At 35.2% G+C, this 15,852-nt stretch overlaps 1 protein-coding gene across 2 annotated transcripts in view; it reads left to right on the top strand.

The window, feature by feature from the left end:
- LOC145674879 (uncharacterized) overlaps positions 1-15,468 on the top strand; it is a 39,821-nt gene extending 24,353 nt beyond the window's left edge. The window contains exon 3 of one of the 2 annotated variants that reach the window (XM_081745122.1): positions 6,927-15,468. In XM_081745122.1, the coding sequence (XP_081601248.1) occupies positions 6,946-10,467 (3,522 nt within the window). In that variant the 5' untranslated portion in view covers positions 6,927-6,945 and the 3' untranslated portion in view covers positions 10,468-15,468. The remainder of the gene's footprint in view (positions 1-6,926) is intronic. The other variant, XM_081745121.1, reaches the window with a different exon arrangement.
- The last annotated feature ends 384 nt before the right edge of the window (positions 15,469-15,852 follow it).

The raw sequence follows: 15,852 nt of genomic DNA, 5'->3' as shown, positions 1-15,852 counted from the left end.
ACACAGTTCAACAGAGTTGGGTAAGGAGCAGAGAAGCGACAAAGCGAAAACGAAATAATATTGTAATGTTCCTGTTATTTTGCTCTAGTTTATTTGACAATGTTATAACTACAGTGTTTGCGTGGTAGTTGAAAGCGGAAGAAAGAAGGAAAAAGCAACTATTAGGAGGTACGGATGATGGATGAGAAACAAAAGCAGCACACGGTCTTTAGAAGTAAAACGTTATTTTTATATTACATCGTTGTCAATAATTGATTCAACGGAAAAACTGAGTGGTTATTCATTATTTGATTTCTATTATCATTTTTAATACGTCGTGATATTTTTAACTGGTAGTTTCCTAACCATTGACCGGGCTATACCCGGACGGTGCCGCCGCCTCTGTTGCCAACATGAACATTTTTTTTATTAATACTCAATGCATCGCTACAATAGGCCTACATATATATAATATATATATATATATATATATGTGTGTGTGTGTGTGTACTGTGTTAATGTATTCTTGCAAAGAACAGTACCTTCAGAAACAGTTTCAAATCCTACGGCTTTTTAGAATCAGTTGTAAAAAGTGCTTTACCGATGAAATTTCCATTGTGTATCACACTCTTAAATCTGCTGCCAAAAAATAGTATGTGCGATCAGAGCTAGTTGTTGATGGCGTCTCCAAAAGCGTAAGAATATGAGAGAAGGGAATCCATATATATCCTCTCGAGTTGGAGACCAGTAGAATGTAGTACTTGAATAAGACGGATGCATGAAGTTAAACCGGATAATTCCCTTATGACACGTTTATGTTACGTATTACAGAAATGAACCACTTTTCGTCATAGACATATGCAACATAGCATCCAATATACAGGTTAGACATAATATCAGTCTCACTTCTGGTTTCAGTTTCAAAATTGAAAATTGAAGAATACTTTTAATCAAGACTTGTTTTCTTCAATCCAACTTCGTATTGGGATAGTGGAAACACATCTTGAAAACATCTTGTGCCATGAAGTTTTTGGTTGCACAAATGTAATTTGATCCTGTAGTGGTAGTTGAGGCTATCTTTTGAAGAAGTCGGTTGACTGCCATCACGAGATCAGCCATTACTTGCGGCAAAGAATGACCAAGGATCTGTCGGCCTGAGATCTTGGTTGTGATGCCATAAATTGACGATGTTCAACATAAGGCAACTGGTCCTTAGTAGAAGTGGCTATTTCTGACTGAATCTTGTGCACCATTGAAATATCATGACCTAGTTCATCTGATAAAAAAAAAAAAAAAAAAAAAAAACAAAAAACAATGACTGCTTATTTGTAATGCATCGTGACCTGGACTTCTTAATATATTACAATTGAATGAACTGTGCACTGCCCTTGAGTCCAATGTTATCCTTGTGCTTCATGGACCGCGTGGTTCAGTGGTAGTGTGTTCACCTCTTGTGAATAGAACCCTTGGTTCGATCCCAGCTCGTACCAAATGAATTTTGTAATAGATAAACCGTGTGCGTGAGTTTTCTCGGGGTTCTCCATTTTCCTCCCACATTTTCATTCCACCATTTCCTTCATTTTCATCACCGTTTCCTTTAGCCTAGCCGATATAATCGTGGGACGTAAAACTTAAAGATCTCATTTTTTCTTGTGCTTCATTTTGAATAACAAAGGAATAATTTCCACTAAAATCTATCAAACTAATTATTACTCTAACACTGATTGCTCCTTTCAGATGATTTAGATAGCCTGACTGTTGTTTTTTCATATATCCATGGGGTACAAGGAATTCGAGCTTTGACACTACCGTTTCTATAAAATCTTCGACACTTGCAGCGAGGGTTTGTAATTCTATTCTGCCAGTATTGACCCACTGATAATATTGAATTAAAGTCTGCTGGCCATCATTGTCCAACTTAACTAAGATGGTGCTTAAGTTTTTCTGGACCAGGACAGTTTTCGCATTGTCAGAGCATACAGGCAGGATTTCCATCGTCACACAATAAATAAGTTCTTTGTAGCTACTATAACCCACAGCATAAAAAACATTTTAAAATCTGATGGATGATGGAAGCACGAACAGCATGGGTTCCTGGACTCCACCATTTTGGGCGGAGAGTACAGTTGAAAATTCTACTTTAAATTAAGGACATTTTCCCTAAAAGAACAGTAAAGCCCACTACTAAGTTGTATAACAATCTTTTTCTATTAGTACACGTTCCTGGATATGGTGACTTTAATTTCTGACATTTGGCTGGAAAATTAACACCGTGATAAAAATCGTGAATCACTTGCAATGTCTATGGAGTACTGCACAGATTTCATGTTCCAATGTTACTTTTCTTGCCTGTCGAACCATGTACTCTGATATTTCGAATTCTTTTGCAGTCTTTCTGGACTACGACTAAGGCGTCAGTGTGAGAATTTTGAGTTTTCGTTGTCTATTCAGTGTGGGTAACTTCTATTTCATTAGAGAAACCCTGTGACTGTCCCTGCTTGAGCTATCAAGTTCAACTTCTAAAACTTTTCATATCTTGTCTGCTACAGCTTCTGGAAGTTATAAACTTTACGTTTCCTATATTTAGATCTTGCACGATTTGGTACAAATTCCTGCTTCAATGGTAACTTTTATAAATATTCTAAAGTTTTGACAAGTTCGGCTCGAGTTCTCTCAAGTACAGCTCTTGTTTCACTACTTCAGCGTTCAACCCCTGAGTAACATCACTTTCTTCTGGCTTCTGAGATAAAACTTAAAGAGCTTGTAGAATGTTCATATCTAACTTCTTCCTAGACGTTGACACAATTTCTGTCCACAGATTAAATAAACGCATTGCCTTTACTGCTAACTTTTTCCTGCACTATATAGAGACTGCACGCAGAAAGTGCTTATTGTAACGCTTTGTAATTTCATGCGGTCGCAACATGATCTCTGAAATAGTTCATACTTCCTCAAATAAAGTAGATTGTGATGCCAGCAGATTGTCTGCAGATCTTTCGATATACCTGTCCTTAGCACAAGAAGGGTTTGTTTTTGTGGCGATAATGTTTCTACACTAATTCTTTTACTCTTTGTGTAAATCACTTATTATAATCTTTCTCTTGCACTATAACAGAACATGTTTCGTGTTTGTGACTAGTGGCTATAGTTTTATTTCAGATACAGATTAAAAAGAATTAAACCATTTAACTCAGTATAGCTTCTCTGAATGGAATTATCGAATTAATTAACAATTACTTACTGCATCAAATAAAATTAATTATGTACCACACAGAGTATGTACTAGTACACTAGTGTTAAATGTACGATACACTTTTTTCCTTGAACTGTCTCAGTCTCTAGACAACTGAAGCCACTGCACCAAGGAGACTACTTTTACAGTATAGGCCATGGATTATTCCAGACAGTTCGAGAATGTTCTGAAAGAAAAGAAAAACAATGTGGCGTACAATTCTACAATATTCTGGAAAATTCAAAACTTCGAAAGCATTGTACAGTGTTCCATAATGTTCAGTATTCTTCCACAAGGATCTATAATATTTCATTAGGGGACAGAAATAATTTACCAACCTTCCAAACAAGTGCCAAATTTCTCAAACATCTAAAATTATAGGTGTCGTAGAATGTCTGAATTAGTGCAGATATACCCTTAAGGTGGCAACACTATTCACCACATTGCCTATATGTACAGTCATATCCAAAGTTATTGTCGCACGTCTATAAATATGTTGTAGGAATATAATTTGATAACGAGTTCACCCGGTATTATAATGTTAGTATGTGTATAATCGGCAAAGACGTATGTGGTAAATTTCATGTCAAAAGAGCAGTAAATAACAGCAATAAAACGAAAATAAAACTTTCTTGTCCATTTAGCAACATTTTGTTTCACTTATTCTAATTTTCGTATTTATAATTATTTTCCTATGAAATTTACCACAAATATACATTTCCCGATCATACACATACTATCAGCATTAAAAATACCCTGCAAAATCATTATCAAATTATATTCTTACAAGAAGACAGTTATAGATATGCGACAATCATTTTGGACATGAGTGTACATACGTATTAATGAGTATCTCACATCTATTTTGACAATGATATTAATTTGCCTTGAACAAGCAAAACTTGTTTTACAAAATAAACAAGTAGATGAGTTCAGTCTCTCCTTACCTTTATTTATTTATTTATGTATTTATTTATTTACAAGAAGTAAGCCTTATGTTGCATTTGTGTACCTGGGTCCCTCCTGTCCTGGGGTTTGGAAGAAATCTTTAGAATACTTCACCCCCACACTACAACTCAAACATACTTTGTAATGTATAATCTAACAATTCATAAATTTAGAACATTTAGTAATCATACCAACACCTATTCAAAATCCCCAGTATTTGGTTCATAATTCTTTAGAGCAGAGCTTTAAATTTAGCTGAAGATAAAAATTACCACCAAGACACCTGTACCTTTCGCGATAATTCTTGTTTAGTGATACAGTGTTTTCGCTGCATAAGAATGTAAGTTATAATAATATTTTTTTAAACGAAAACAGGAGTTGCCTGTCTTGATGAATTTTTTTTTTTTTTTTTTTTGAAATCTACAGACCTTGTTGCTTCTCTGAGAAAAATTTCACCGAACAATATTAGATCTTGAGGTATAACATTTTAATTTACAGTGCAGTCTCAAAATAGAATCCCGAAAGCTCCATACATGTGCTATTTTGCGAAACTTTGTTCGCCTCTAACTGCAAACTTGTTTGGTCTAAGGAGGGGAAATTTCACACAGGTTATGATCCTTATACTACTGTCAAGTGACAGAAGTTTCATGAAAATCTGACATGGTGGGTTAATTGGCCTGGATGAACTGACGTGGAATGAGCTCCCAAAGTAAAAGCCATGCCTTGTTGATTTTGACTTTAGAAAGCTATTACGCCATACTGTAGTGTTATTAATGAAATGTATATTTATTAAATAAGAAATAAATAATCTGAGAGCTTTTTTAAAAGAAAAACATCCAAATAAGATCAAACCCTAGAGTAAACTACTCAGATTTTTCTGTAAAAGTTACGTTCTCTATATTGTGGGCTAAATAATAATATTTTGCTTTTGAACTATGAACAAGATCGCAAAAGTCATTTTTAAAGAAATTTACACTGGAAACAATTTCCAAGAGTAAGTCAACCCTTGTTGATTATTCCTATAAAGCAACTTATATTATTGAGTTAATGGAATGTTGATTTCAAAGATATTAACAAAATCGTCATAGCGCTTTCCAAAAAATCGTATTTTATTATTCTCATATATCGTAAATATCTCATTTTAGAAGGTAAGAAAAATATTCGAGAAATCATTTCGACGGATCGTCAGGACATGTTGAGCGTGTGGCCTTCTGTTGGGTGTACATATTTACTCTGGGAAGGAAGGGCCAAAAGAACCACCCGTTAATCCCTTTTATAGCATGTAAGAATCATGAGATATCTAAATCCGTTGAAATATCGAATTTGACTATTTCACAATCACCATTTTTCTCTTTTCTAGTTTTGCAGATATATAAGCATAAGGTGTTCGAGCGAACAGTACTTCTGTTCACGCAAGATGTATTATGAAACTTTGCTAGAGATGCAAATTATATGATTTAAGACTATTCTCCCAGAATATTACAGAAAAGGGATTACGGTATATAATTCAAGAAATACAAAGACAGTGTAAATATATATACATAGGATGTTCATGAATTATACTGACCATCTTTAAGAGGTGATTCCTCACATCGGCCTAAGAAAAATATATCATGTGTGGAAAGTTGCTTCACACTGGATTATTGCAGAGCTATACATAGAAACACCTTCACTGGAGTAATTGTTTAAAATTGTTTTGTCTTTGTTTTGAAGCATGTCAGTTCTGCTACACATTTTTGCGACAACTCGAAGTATCTAAATATTGATAATCGATTACTTGTATTTACCTTATATATAATATCGTTCCTTACTACTTTACTAGTTTCAGTCGAACTTGGTACTGTTTAACGAATATTGCTAAACCACTTTTCAATTTTTACTATATTTATTACCTGCACGAAACATGCTGTACCAAAAAAACATTTGTTGCTTCACTGCTATTATTGAAAACAGCTGTGATTCTCGATACTCAACTGAACTCTGATCGATCCTTGAGCACAGTAACTGGTTACTATTTAATGGTTGTCATATTGTGAAATATACGTCTCTAGTAAGTTGAAAATTAGTCTGTTTTCGTTCCTGTTTGTGCCGGACACGTTCATAATACACACACACAAATGGGTGGCACGGTGGTTCAGTAGTACAGCGGTTACCTTTGGTGCACGGAGTCCCTGGTTCAATCCCGGGTGATGTGTGTGGTAGACAATATCGTGTCTGTTTTCTCAAAGTACTTCCGTTTCCTCCTACTTGTCATTCCACTAATGATTTCGTCATTTACATTAATTTGTCTCCCTTAGCCTAAAGGGCATAATCACGGGACATTAAAATGAAAGATTTCATTTCATATACTCAAGATTGAAGTTAATGTTTCAACACTTTTCTCACTATAAAAAGTACCTACATGTACTGCGGGTAGACTTTTTGAACTCACTGTATATACACTAAGAGAGCAGGAGACATTACTTCATATATTTCTATATTTCAAATGCATGCGTTGTAGCGGAAAGAAACATAAATAAATATTTTAATAAGAAGGGTGAGTTGCTGTTAAGAGTATTTAATAATTTAAGATTTAATTTTATTACAATATACCTGGTCTCAAATATGGCTTCTGCAGTGTGATTTTATTCATTGAACAAATCATATTTAATATTGATTTAGCTCAAATTACATATGTACAAAGTTTGTTTTAGAAGAAATATTTGGATAATTTTAAAATATTTGTTATATTGTTGTTTTTAAAGAATCACACTTCTCTTATTTTCAGGAAAAGTATTTCATTTTACATGAAATATGAACGACCATTAGGCACTGCTTCTGATCACAACAGATATCCTAGTCGAAAGGAAACCGAAACTATTCTAGAAATGTCACATTTTGTACCAAATTACGCAGGTGTGATTCCATGCTTTACGAGGAACAGTGAGGTAGAGTTAAATACGAAATCGCTCTCATATGCAGGTGTAATTCCAACCTTGAGCAGGAACAGTGAGGAAGTGTTAAATGCAAAATCAAACTCTTATACAGGTGTGATTCCAAGCTTTAGCAGTAACAGTGAGGAAGTGTTAAATGCAAAGTCAAACTCTTATGCAGGTGCGATTTCACGCTTTAGCAGGAACAACGAGGAGGTGTTAAATACGAAATCGCTCTCTTATGCAGGTGTGATTCCATGCTTTACCAGGAGCAGTGAGGAAGGGTTGAATACGAAATCGCTCTCTTATGCAGGTGTAATTCCATGCTTTACCAGAAACAGTGAGGAAGTGTTAAATGCAAAATCAAACTCTTATACAGGTGTGATTCCAAGCTTGAGCAGGAACAGTGAAGAAGTGTTAAATGCAAATTCAAACTCTTATACAGGTGTGATTCCAAGCTTGAGCAGGAACAGTGAAGAAGTGTTAAATGCAAATTCAAACTCTTATACAGACGTAATTCCAAGCTTTAGCAGGAACAGTGAGGAAGTGTTAAATGCGAAGTCAAACTCTTATGCAGGTGCGATTTCATGCTTTAGCAGGAGCAATGAGGAAGTATCAAATACGAATTCGCTCTCTTATGCAGGTGTGATTCCATGCTTTACCAGGAACAGAGAGGAAGGGTTGAATACGAAATCAAACTCTTATACAGGTGTGATTCCAAGCTTTAGCAGGAACAGTGAGAAAGTGTTAAATGCAAAATCAAACTCTTATACAGGTGTGATTCCAAGCTTTAACAGGAAGAGTGACGAAGTGTTAAAAGCAAAATCAAACTCTTATACAGGTGTGATTCCAAGCTTGAGCAGGAACGGTGAGGAAGTGTTAAATGCAAATTCAAACTCTTACACAGATGTGATTCCAAGCTTGAGCAGGAACAGTGAGGAAGTGTTAAATGTGAAGTCAAACTCTTATGCAGGTGCGATTTCACGCTTTAGCAGGAACAATGAGGAAGTGTTAAATACGAAATCGCTCTCTTATGCAGGTGTGATTCCATGCTTTACCAGGAGCAGTGAGGAAAGGTTGAATACGAAATCGCTCTCTTATGCAGGTGTAATTCCATGCTTTACCAGAAACAGTGAGGAAGTGTTAAATGCAAAATCAAACTCTTATACAGGTGTGATTCCAAGCTTGAGCAGGAACAGTGAAGAAGTGTTAAATGCAAATTCAAACTCTTATACAGACGTAATTCCAAGCTTTAGCAGGAACAGTGAGGAAGTGTTAAATGCGAAGTCAAACTCTTATGCAGGTGCGATTTCATGCTTTAGCAGGAGCAATGAGGAAGTGTCAAATACGAATTCGCTCTCTTATGCAGGTGTGATTCCATGCTTTACCAGGAACAGAGAGGTAGGGTTGAATACGAAATCGCTCTCATATGCAGGTGTAATTCCATGCTTTACCAGAAACAGTGAGAAAGTGTTAAATGCAAAATCAAACTCTCATACAGGTGTGATTCCAAGCTTGAGCAGGAACAGTGAAGAAGTGTTAAATGCAAAATCAAACTCTTATACAGGTGTGATTCCAAGCTTTAGCAGGAACAGTGACGAAGTGTTAAAAGCAAAATCAAAGTCTTATACAGGTGTGATTCCAAGCTTGAGCAGGAACGGTGAGGAAGTGTTAAATGCAAATTCAAACTCTTATACAGGTGTGATTCCAAGCTTGAGCAGGAACAGTGAGGAAGTGTTAAATGCGAAGTCAAACTCTTATGCAGGTGCGATTTTATACTTTAGCAGGAACAATGAGGAAGTGTTAAATGCGAAATCAAACTCTTTAGCAGGTATGATTCCATGCTTTACCAGGAACAGCGAAGAAGTGTTAAATGCGAAATCGCTCTCTTATGCAGGTGTAATTCCATGCTTTACCAGAAACAGTGAGGAAGTGTTAAATGCGAAGTCAAACTCTTATGCAGGTGCGATACCATGCTTTAGCAGGAACACTGAGGAAGTGTTAAATGCGAAATCGAACTCTTATGGAGGTATGACTCCATGTTTTACTAGGAACAATGAGGAAGTGTTAAATGTGAAATCAAACTCGAGAATGCCTAGTACAGGTGAAAGTCTATTTCGTTCTTGCCCTAAGGTGCTCACTAATAATTCTAACATCGGAAATAATTTATCCGTTACCGTAGAGGAGGAAACAGGCTCTTACAATAAAACTGGCAAGACATTTTCTAAAATGTCTAGGTTGGAAAAGCATATATCAAATAAAACTGAGAAAAAACATCTCTCTTTTGAGGAGCCTTGCAAGTTATTCACTCTAAAAGAATTTGAGAAATTCATTCTTACTCATACCACTCGTGAGGGAGGGAAAAAACACTTTTCCCTAGATTCCCGAAAGGTGTCGACTTTGATTTCAATTTATAAAGAGCATCTAATAAGTCATTTTGTAGAGGTACCGCACACCTGCCCGGTGTGTTTAAAGACGATATCTGGAGATTCGTTTTTGATGTCACACATGATAACCCATTTATCAGAGATACCATACACATGCTCGAAGTGTGACAAGGTCTTCGTCCTAAAATCACGTTTTCAAGTGCACATGTTAAAGCATAAGGCGAAAGCTTTCTTTGAGAAATCACATTTAAAATCAGACATATTGAACAATATGCAATTTAAAGTACTACTGTGCGACAAATGTGGGAAGACTTTTACTGAAAGGTCAAAATTAAATTATCATATGTTCTCTCATAAAGAATTCAGTTGCGAGCACTGTGGCATGGCATTCTCCAAAAAGCCAGAATTAAGATGTCATATGTTAACCCATACTTTGGAAGGGGCGCGGCTCACCTACCTGGAGTGTGAGAAGACGGTATCTCGAGATTCACTTTTGACGTCACAAATAGTAACCCAATTATCACAAATTCCATACACATGCTCAAAGTGTAACAAGGTCTTCGCCCTAAAATCACTTTTTAAAATGCATATGTTAAATCATAAGGAAAAAGCTTTTTTTGAGAAATCACATTTGAAATCAGACAAGTTAAACCATATGCAATCTAGAGTACTACTGTGCGACAAATGTGGGAAGACTTTTACTGAAAGGTCAAAATTAAATTATCATATGTTAACTCATAAAGAATTCAGTTGCGAGCATTGTGGCATGGCATTCTCCAAAAAGCGTGAATTGAGGTGTCATATGCTAACTCATACTTTGGAAGAGAGCCACACATGCCAGGATTGTGGCAGGGCTTTCTCTCGGAAAAAAGATTTGAGATCTCACATATTAATCCATTTAATTGAAAGATTACATTTTTGTAAGGATTGCTGCAAGTGTTTTCGTCAAATGTCTGATTTAAAGAAACACAAGTGTACTCGCCAACTAGAGAACGACACAGTGCTATGATTGGAAACAGTGCTTCGTTATAAAATCAATTTTAATATTGGACATGCTAACACAACCGAGAACTCACAAATGTAACGATTGTGGCATTGTTTCCGTGAAACTTCGCATTTGGAAAACCATGTATTTTCCGATACGTTAGAGAAAGTACACAGTGTTATAGAGTGTGGCAAAGGTTTCTAAAACAAATTTGATTTGAAGGCTCATGTTAGTTCATACACAATTAAAGCCACATTTATGCGAGAACTGAGGAAAAGCTTTTGGAAGGACTGCTGCCCATCGCATATTTTAAAGCATATACTAGTGAGACACCATCGATTAGGGGAAATATTCATAACGTTTTATTCATAAACCATATTTAAAATATAGAATTATCTCAGGTACTGAAAAAACATTCATTTTGCTATTGTTATCTCAGGGAATACAAACAATATTCATACTTGTGTGTGGCAAAAGATTTTTTAAAATATGAAGTTCAATTTGTGCTAGAGGACGTAGCCTTGGGAAGCTACATTAGTACCATTATTAGAGTAGGAACTTTCCTGTAAATTGTAATTTCATACAGCTAATATTGCCCAAATGGAGGCTAAATACCTGCAAGGATTAATTTTATTATTTGTAGGATAGAAAACTTGTCAATATGCACTGATGAGGGATATTTAGAATTTTGTTATGAAGAATGTGTGAATATCTTTAGATCGAAATCTCGTACAGGTAACACTGCATAACTAATTTTAATCACGGATGATGATTTTACTAGATGTACGATGTCAAAACTCTCATTTCAGTTCACACATGTTAAATCATCCACTAAGAGAATTACAAATTTGTATATATACTACAGAAACAATATTAATAGACTAGTGTGTGGGGCTCAGTAAAATTTAACATTTTACTGAATATACCATAGCACATAGTTCAGAGCAAACATAAACTTGCCCGTCTGATGAATTGTATTTTTAGAAAATACATATTTCAGATGCACTTCTAAGTCCAAATGGAAGACTACTAAAGCTATGAAAGTTCATTTATAGATACTGTCGGTACGTCAAAAAATAGAGATTATGCACTTGTAACAAAAATAATGCTATATATATATATATATATAGAAAATCACGTTTATAACATTAATTCTCACAGCTAGTAAAAGCAATATCCATTTATCGGTAGTGTGGCCTAGCGCAGCGTAGTCGCAAACGTTCTCGCCTTCGGTGCGAGCGGTCCCGGGTTCGAATCCCGGTAGGTCGAAAAAGGGTAAAAAGCTTTTTCAGGCCAGCCACCCTGAATGAGGTTTTCCTGGGTTTTCCTCATTCACACCAGGCAAATGCCGGGGTGGTACCTAACTTAGAGGTCCCAGGCCGTTTCCTTCCCACTCCTTTGTTCCTTTTCCCCGGATAGTGTGCTTACCGAGGGCATACGTGACGGGCATAATGGCCATAGATGCCGAAAGCCCAGAAATCTAAATCCTAACCCCATTTATCAGTAGCGGAAAAGATAAAATCGCCTGTTAATTATATTTTGGCAGTTGTTCAGGTTTGTTCTAATCTTTTTTCGAAATTTCAAGGTGTCAGTTGTGTGAGGACAGAGGAGGTCTTTGTCAATTTCTTTTTAAATAAGTAACCAATATACGTACAGTTTTGAAGAAAAAATAACCCTGTAACACAGAATATAATGTTTTTTTTTCTTTTTTTAATATGTTGTACGGTGGCAGTAGTTCACAGTTCAATATAGTTCTGACAGTTTTGTAAAATGCCAGACAATAGTACAAAATGTAAGACATTTCTAATTTAGAATGAATGGTAACTGCCCGAAAAGTAGTGGCATGTTTATTTAAGAAACCCAGTATGCTAAGTGATTCCAAAAGCAAGAGTATGCAAGCTTACAGTGACTTTACACCGGGTGGTGGACAAACACCGTGCTCGTGGGTTTTCTCGGGGTCCTCCCGTTTCCTCCCACTTTCTTCATTCCACCATTTCACTCATCTCTCATAATCACCGTCTCCTTTAGCCTAACCGGCATAATCGTGGGACGTAAAAGATTTCGTTTCATTTCACTTTACACCGGAACACCATCACAGATCACAAATAGTGGACTAAAACCCAGCCGGGACAAAAGAGAACGCTGAATATTGAAAGGAACTGTCTGGATAAACTATAAAGTCAGTATTTGGACAACTCCGTCTGCATCTGAACTGACCTTTTCGTAGAGTCAGCCGCACAAGCGCTACAGAACTTCATGCTAATTCGTTTTGTGACTGAAACTTCTGATAACTGTATCGTGGGACGCAATGGTGGTGAGAGAAAAGAACTTTTTTTTTTTTTTTTTTTTTGAAAGTAATGTGAGCTGGTATTTAAACTCTCTTCACTTCAAGAACAATTCATTAAACATGAACGAAAGAACGTCTACTGCGGATTGTTTGGTCTTTACCGTTAAGGATAGCAGCTTTGGGGTGGTGTAGGCAAGAATTTTATAGTATTTCTTTGGTCCTGTTATGATTCTCAATGAACGAATTCCTGGGAGTAATCGAGAAAATTACGGATGTTCCTTCTTACGTTGCAGATGTTTCTATTAAGAAAATTATTCTACTATGAACATACGCCAATATTGTACAGCATTTGAAATTTCATATTAATTTTAGGTCATGGGTTTCTTCATAATCATTTAGCACATTAAAAAATTAGCATATCTGTACTAGTGCACTTAAAATCTAAATAGATAAAACTAGGAAACGAGTTATTTCTAACACACTTTATTAAATGATCACTCGAAGATTCCTTTGTATATTTATACTAGATTTACGTCTTTATTTATTTCCATATAGAGTACATGCATTAATAGTCCACCATGAAATCTATACACAGAGCAGCCATTTAATTTGATACGCCTTTGTAACATTTAAACTAATACTTTCAAAACGCTGAAATTTTATACTATGCAGACATCGACAGATTGAAGTACTCTGTGATGAAACCAGGTTAAAAGTACTGACAACGCAACATTATATTTTTCAATATCACTTTTTTTAGGATTGCAAATTAAGGAGGCTGCATTATCACAAACATGCAGATGCTACATGCTTGTACAGCAGTAGTAACGCAGTTGGAACGGAAGAGACACATCCGAAGTACCTTAGTGTATTGTATTTCAAATGAATAGAAAAACCATTAGCGGAGATTGAAATCTGAATGTATTCAAAAGACTATTGTGAAAAACTGCTTAAATAACTATCTACAGTCAATCGCATAGACGGTCTGCAATAAGAACTGCAATGTGATAATTGAAGACGTTCCTCAGATATAAACTAGTAACCATTAGTCAAGTTTATAACACTGCTCAGAATTATATAATTCAGTTACACCTACTAATAACGGTTGTAATCTTAGAGAAGCAATGCAAAACAATAATTGTTTAAGATCTGTAAATACTCCATATTAAGCAGTATAGCAATCTTTACCAATGTTTTCGAAATCTCCTAAACGTTATGATTTATCAAATTGGTGTAAATGGCATTATTATCTTTATTCCTATTTAAAACCATCCATGAAATTTAATGTTATACTTATCTAAGCTCAGTGTTTCGAATTTTCGTTCTTTGAAGAACTTAAATTTTGCAAATGATTCTATTTCTTCGCAGTACGTCATGTGGTGATCGTAGTATTCAACACCAATTTATTTTGAATGTGCATTGTCCTGTCCATCTCACGTTATTTCTCTTGTACAATCGTCTGAAGTTTGGCTGTTTTTCCATGTTTTGGCACTATAGCATCGTCAACTTGTAACACAATTATATGTGTGGAATTGTAAGTTTTCGTTTAACATCCGCATTTGAAGTGTCAAATTACTTGACCTTATTTCATTTTAAAAACTGAAATTTATATGGGGTTCACAACACTGTTAATCTGGTGGTATGTTGAACATAGTCTCCGTTTTGGTATTTCGCTGGTACGAAATTGCTGCCTTTTTAGCTGTTAGTGTAAAAGTCAGAAAGCTGTATCGATGTTAACGATCCACTTTTTATAAATAACAAAATCCAAATACTAGTTATTCCAAACATAACTATGTATTAAAAACTTCCTAAGAATCTATTTCCAAAACCGTAGATTACTGGTTACTGGATAGAGAATGATGAATTCCAAATTACCTAACACTGAGCTCCCACAATTTAATACTTAGACGTTTACATCAGGAAGTAAAAGCCTCAAGGTCATAGGTTCGTGTTGATACAATATTTTGTGAATAAGGGTCTGGTCTTTGTGGATACTTACTTTTGATAAGTGAGGTCACCATGAGTAAACATGTATGTTCACATCTCATCTAGCCTCAATATTGAACATGTATTTTAACCTAAAGGAAAATAAGCAAATAAAATAAACGTGTTAGTTCGAGAACTAAACTATTATTATTATTATTATTATTGGAAACTGTAAATTTATATTTTGTAATAAATATTTTATTAATTGTGAATCATCCTACAGTGCAAATTGTATTCTAATTCTAATAATTTAAGTTTGGAAGAAGTAGAAAGAAGATTTTGTGTGTGTGTCCGCTGCGAATCTTTACGCCACGCTACTAAACATGCATTCTCTACGTTCAAATTTTAATTATAAATAATACCAAGGAACCATACATTAATTAAGATACTCCAACCTCTTCGATATATTAATTAAGATGTTCACCTTAGCAACATACCGTAGTTATAACAAATATGATGATTGAATAAAGACAAATACTTACTGATATTGCTCTTGCAATTATTTTACTTTAACATCTTACGGCGGGCATCTATGATATATGACCTATGATATGACTTTAAATTATCCACAAATAGCAGTGGTACGACTTCGATATCGCCATAAGGAAATTGTTTGTCAGAATCCGACCTTGAAAGACAAGTAAAACTTGTTTTCCAATATTCTGAACTTATGAAAACAGCGTTACGTTATATATGTAAGAACATCTTTCGAGACTTTACAATTGTAGTTAAACTTTGTGGTTCCTAAGATAGTGATATAAATAGTTTTATTTAAATGACTACGTAACCAAAAGTACATCAGAAAAGAAAACATCTTTTGACACAGTAGTTTTAATGTTCATTTGAATACATCGTTGTATAGATTACGTAACGACGTACCATTGAGTTTCGTTTCACAATGTAAAACTGCTTTAAGCTTTCAAACTGCTATGATTCAATGCTGAAGCCCGAAGTACTTGTTTTGAGGGGCTTCGATGCACATCAAATTATATATATATATTTGTAGTTTTGCTATATAGGAAGGAACAATGAAACGAATTTTTAATAACTTATATTACTTTCGATTTCAGTAGACGAGTTTGAAATAAATATATTCTTGGGATCTTTTCCTGTTACCCATTTTGGCCCGGAAGACC

This window comes from Thermobia domestica, chromosome 18 (assembly GCF_964235325.1).
Source record: "Thermobia domestica chromosome 18, izTheDome1.hap1.1, whole genome shotgun sequence".
NCBI classification, from domain to species: Eukaryota; Metazoa; Arthropoda; class Insecta; order Zygentoma; family Lepismatidae; genus Thermobia; species Thermobia domestica.
This window is presented reverse-complemented; position numbering and strand designations above follow the sequence as displayed.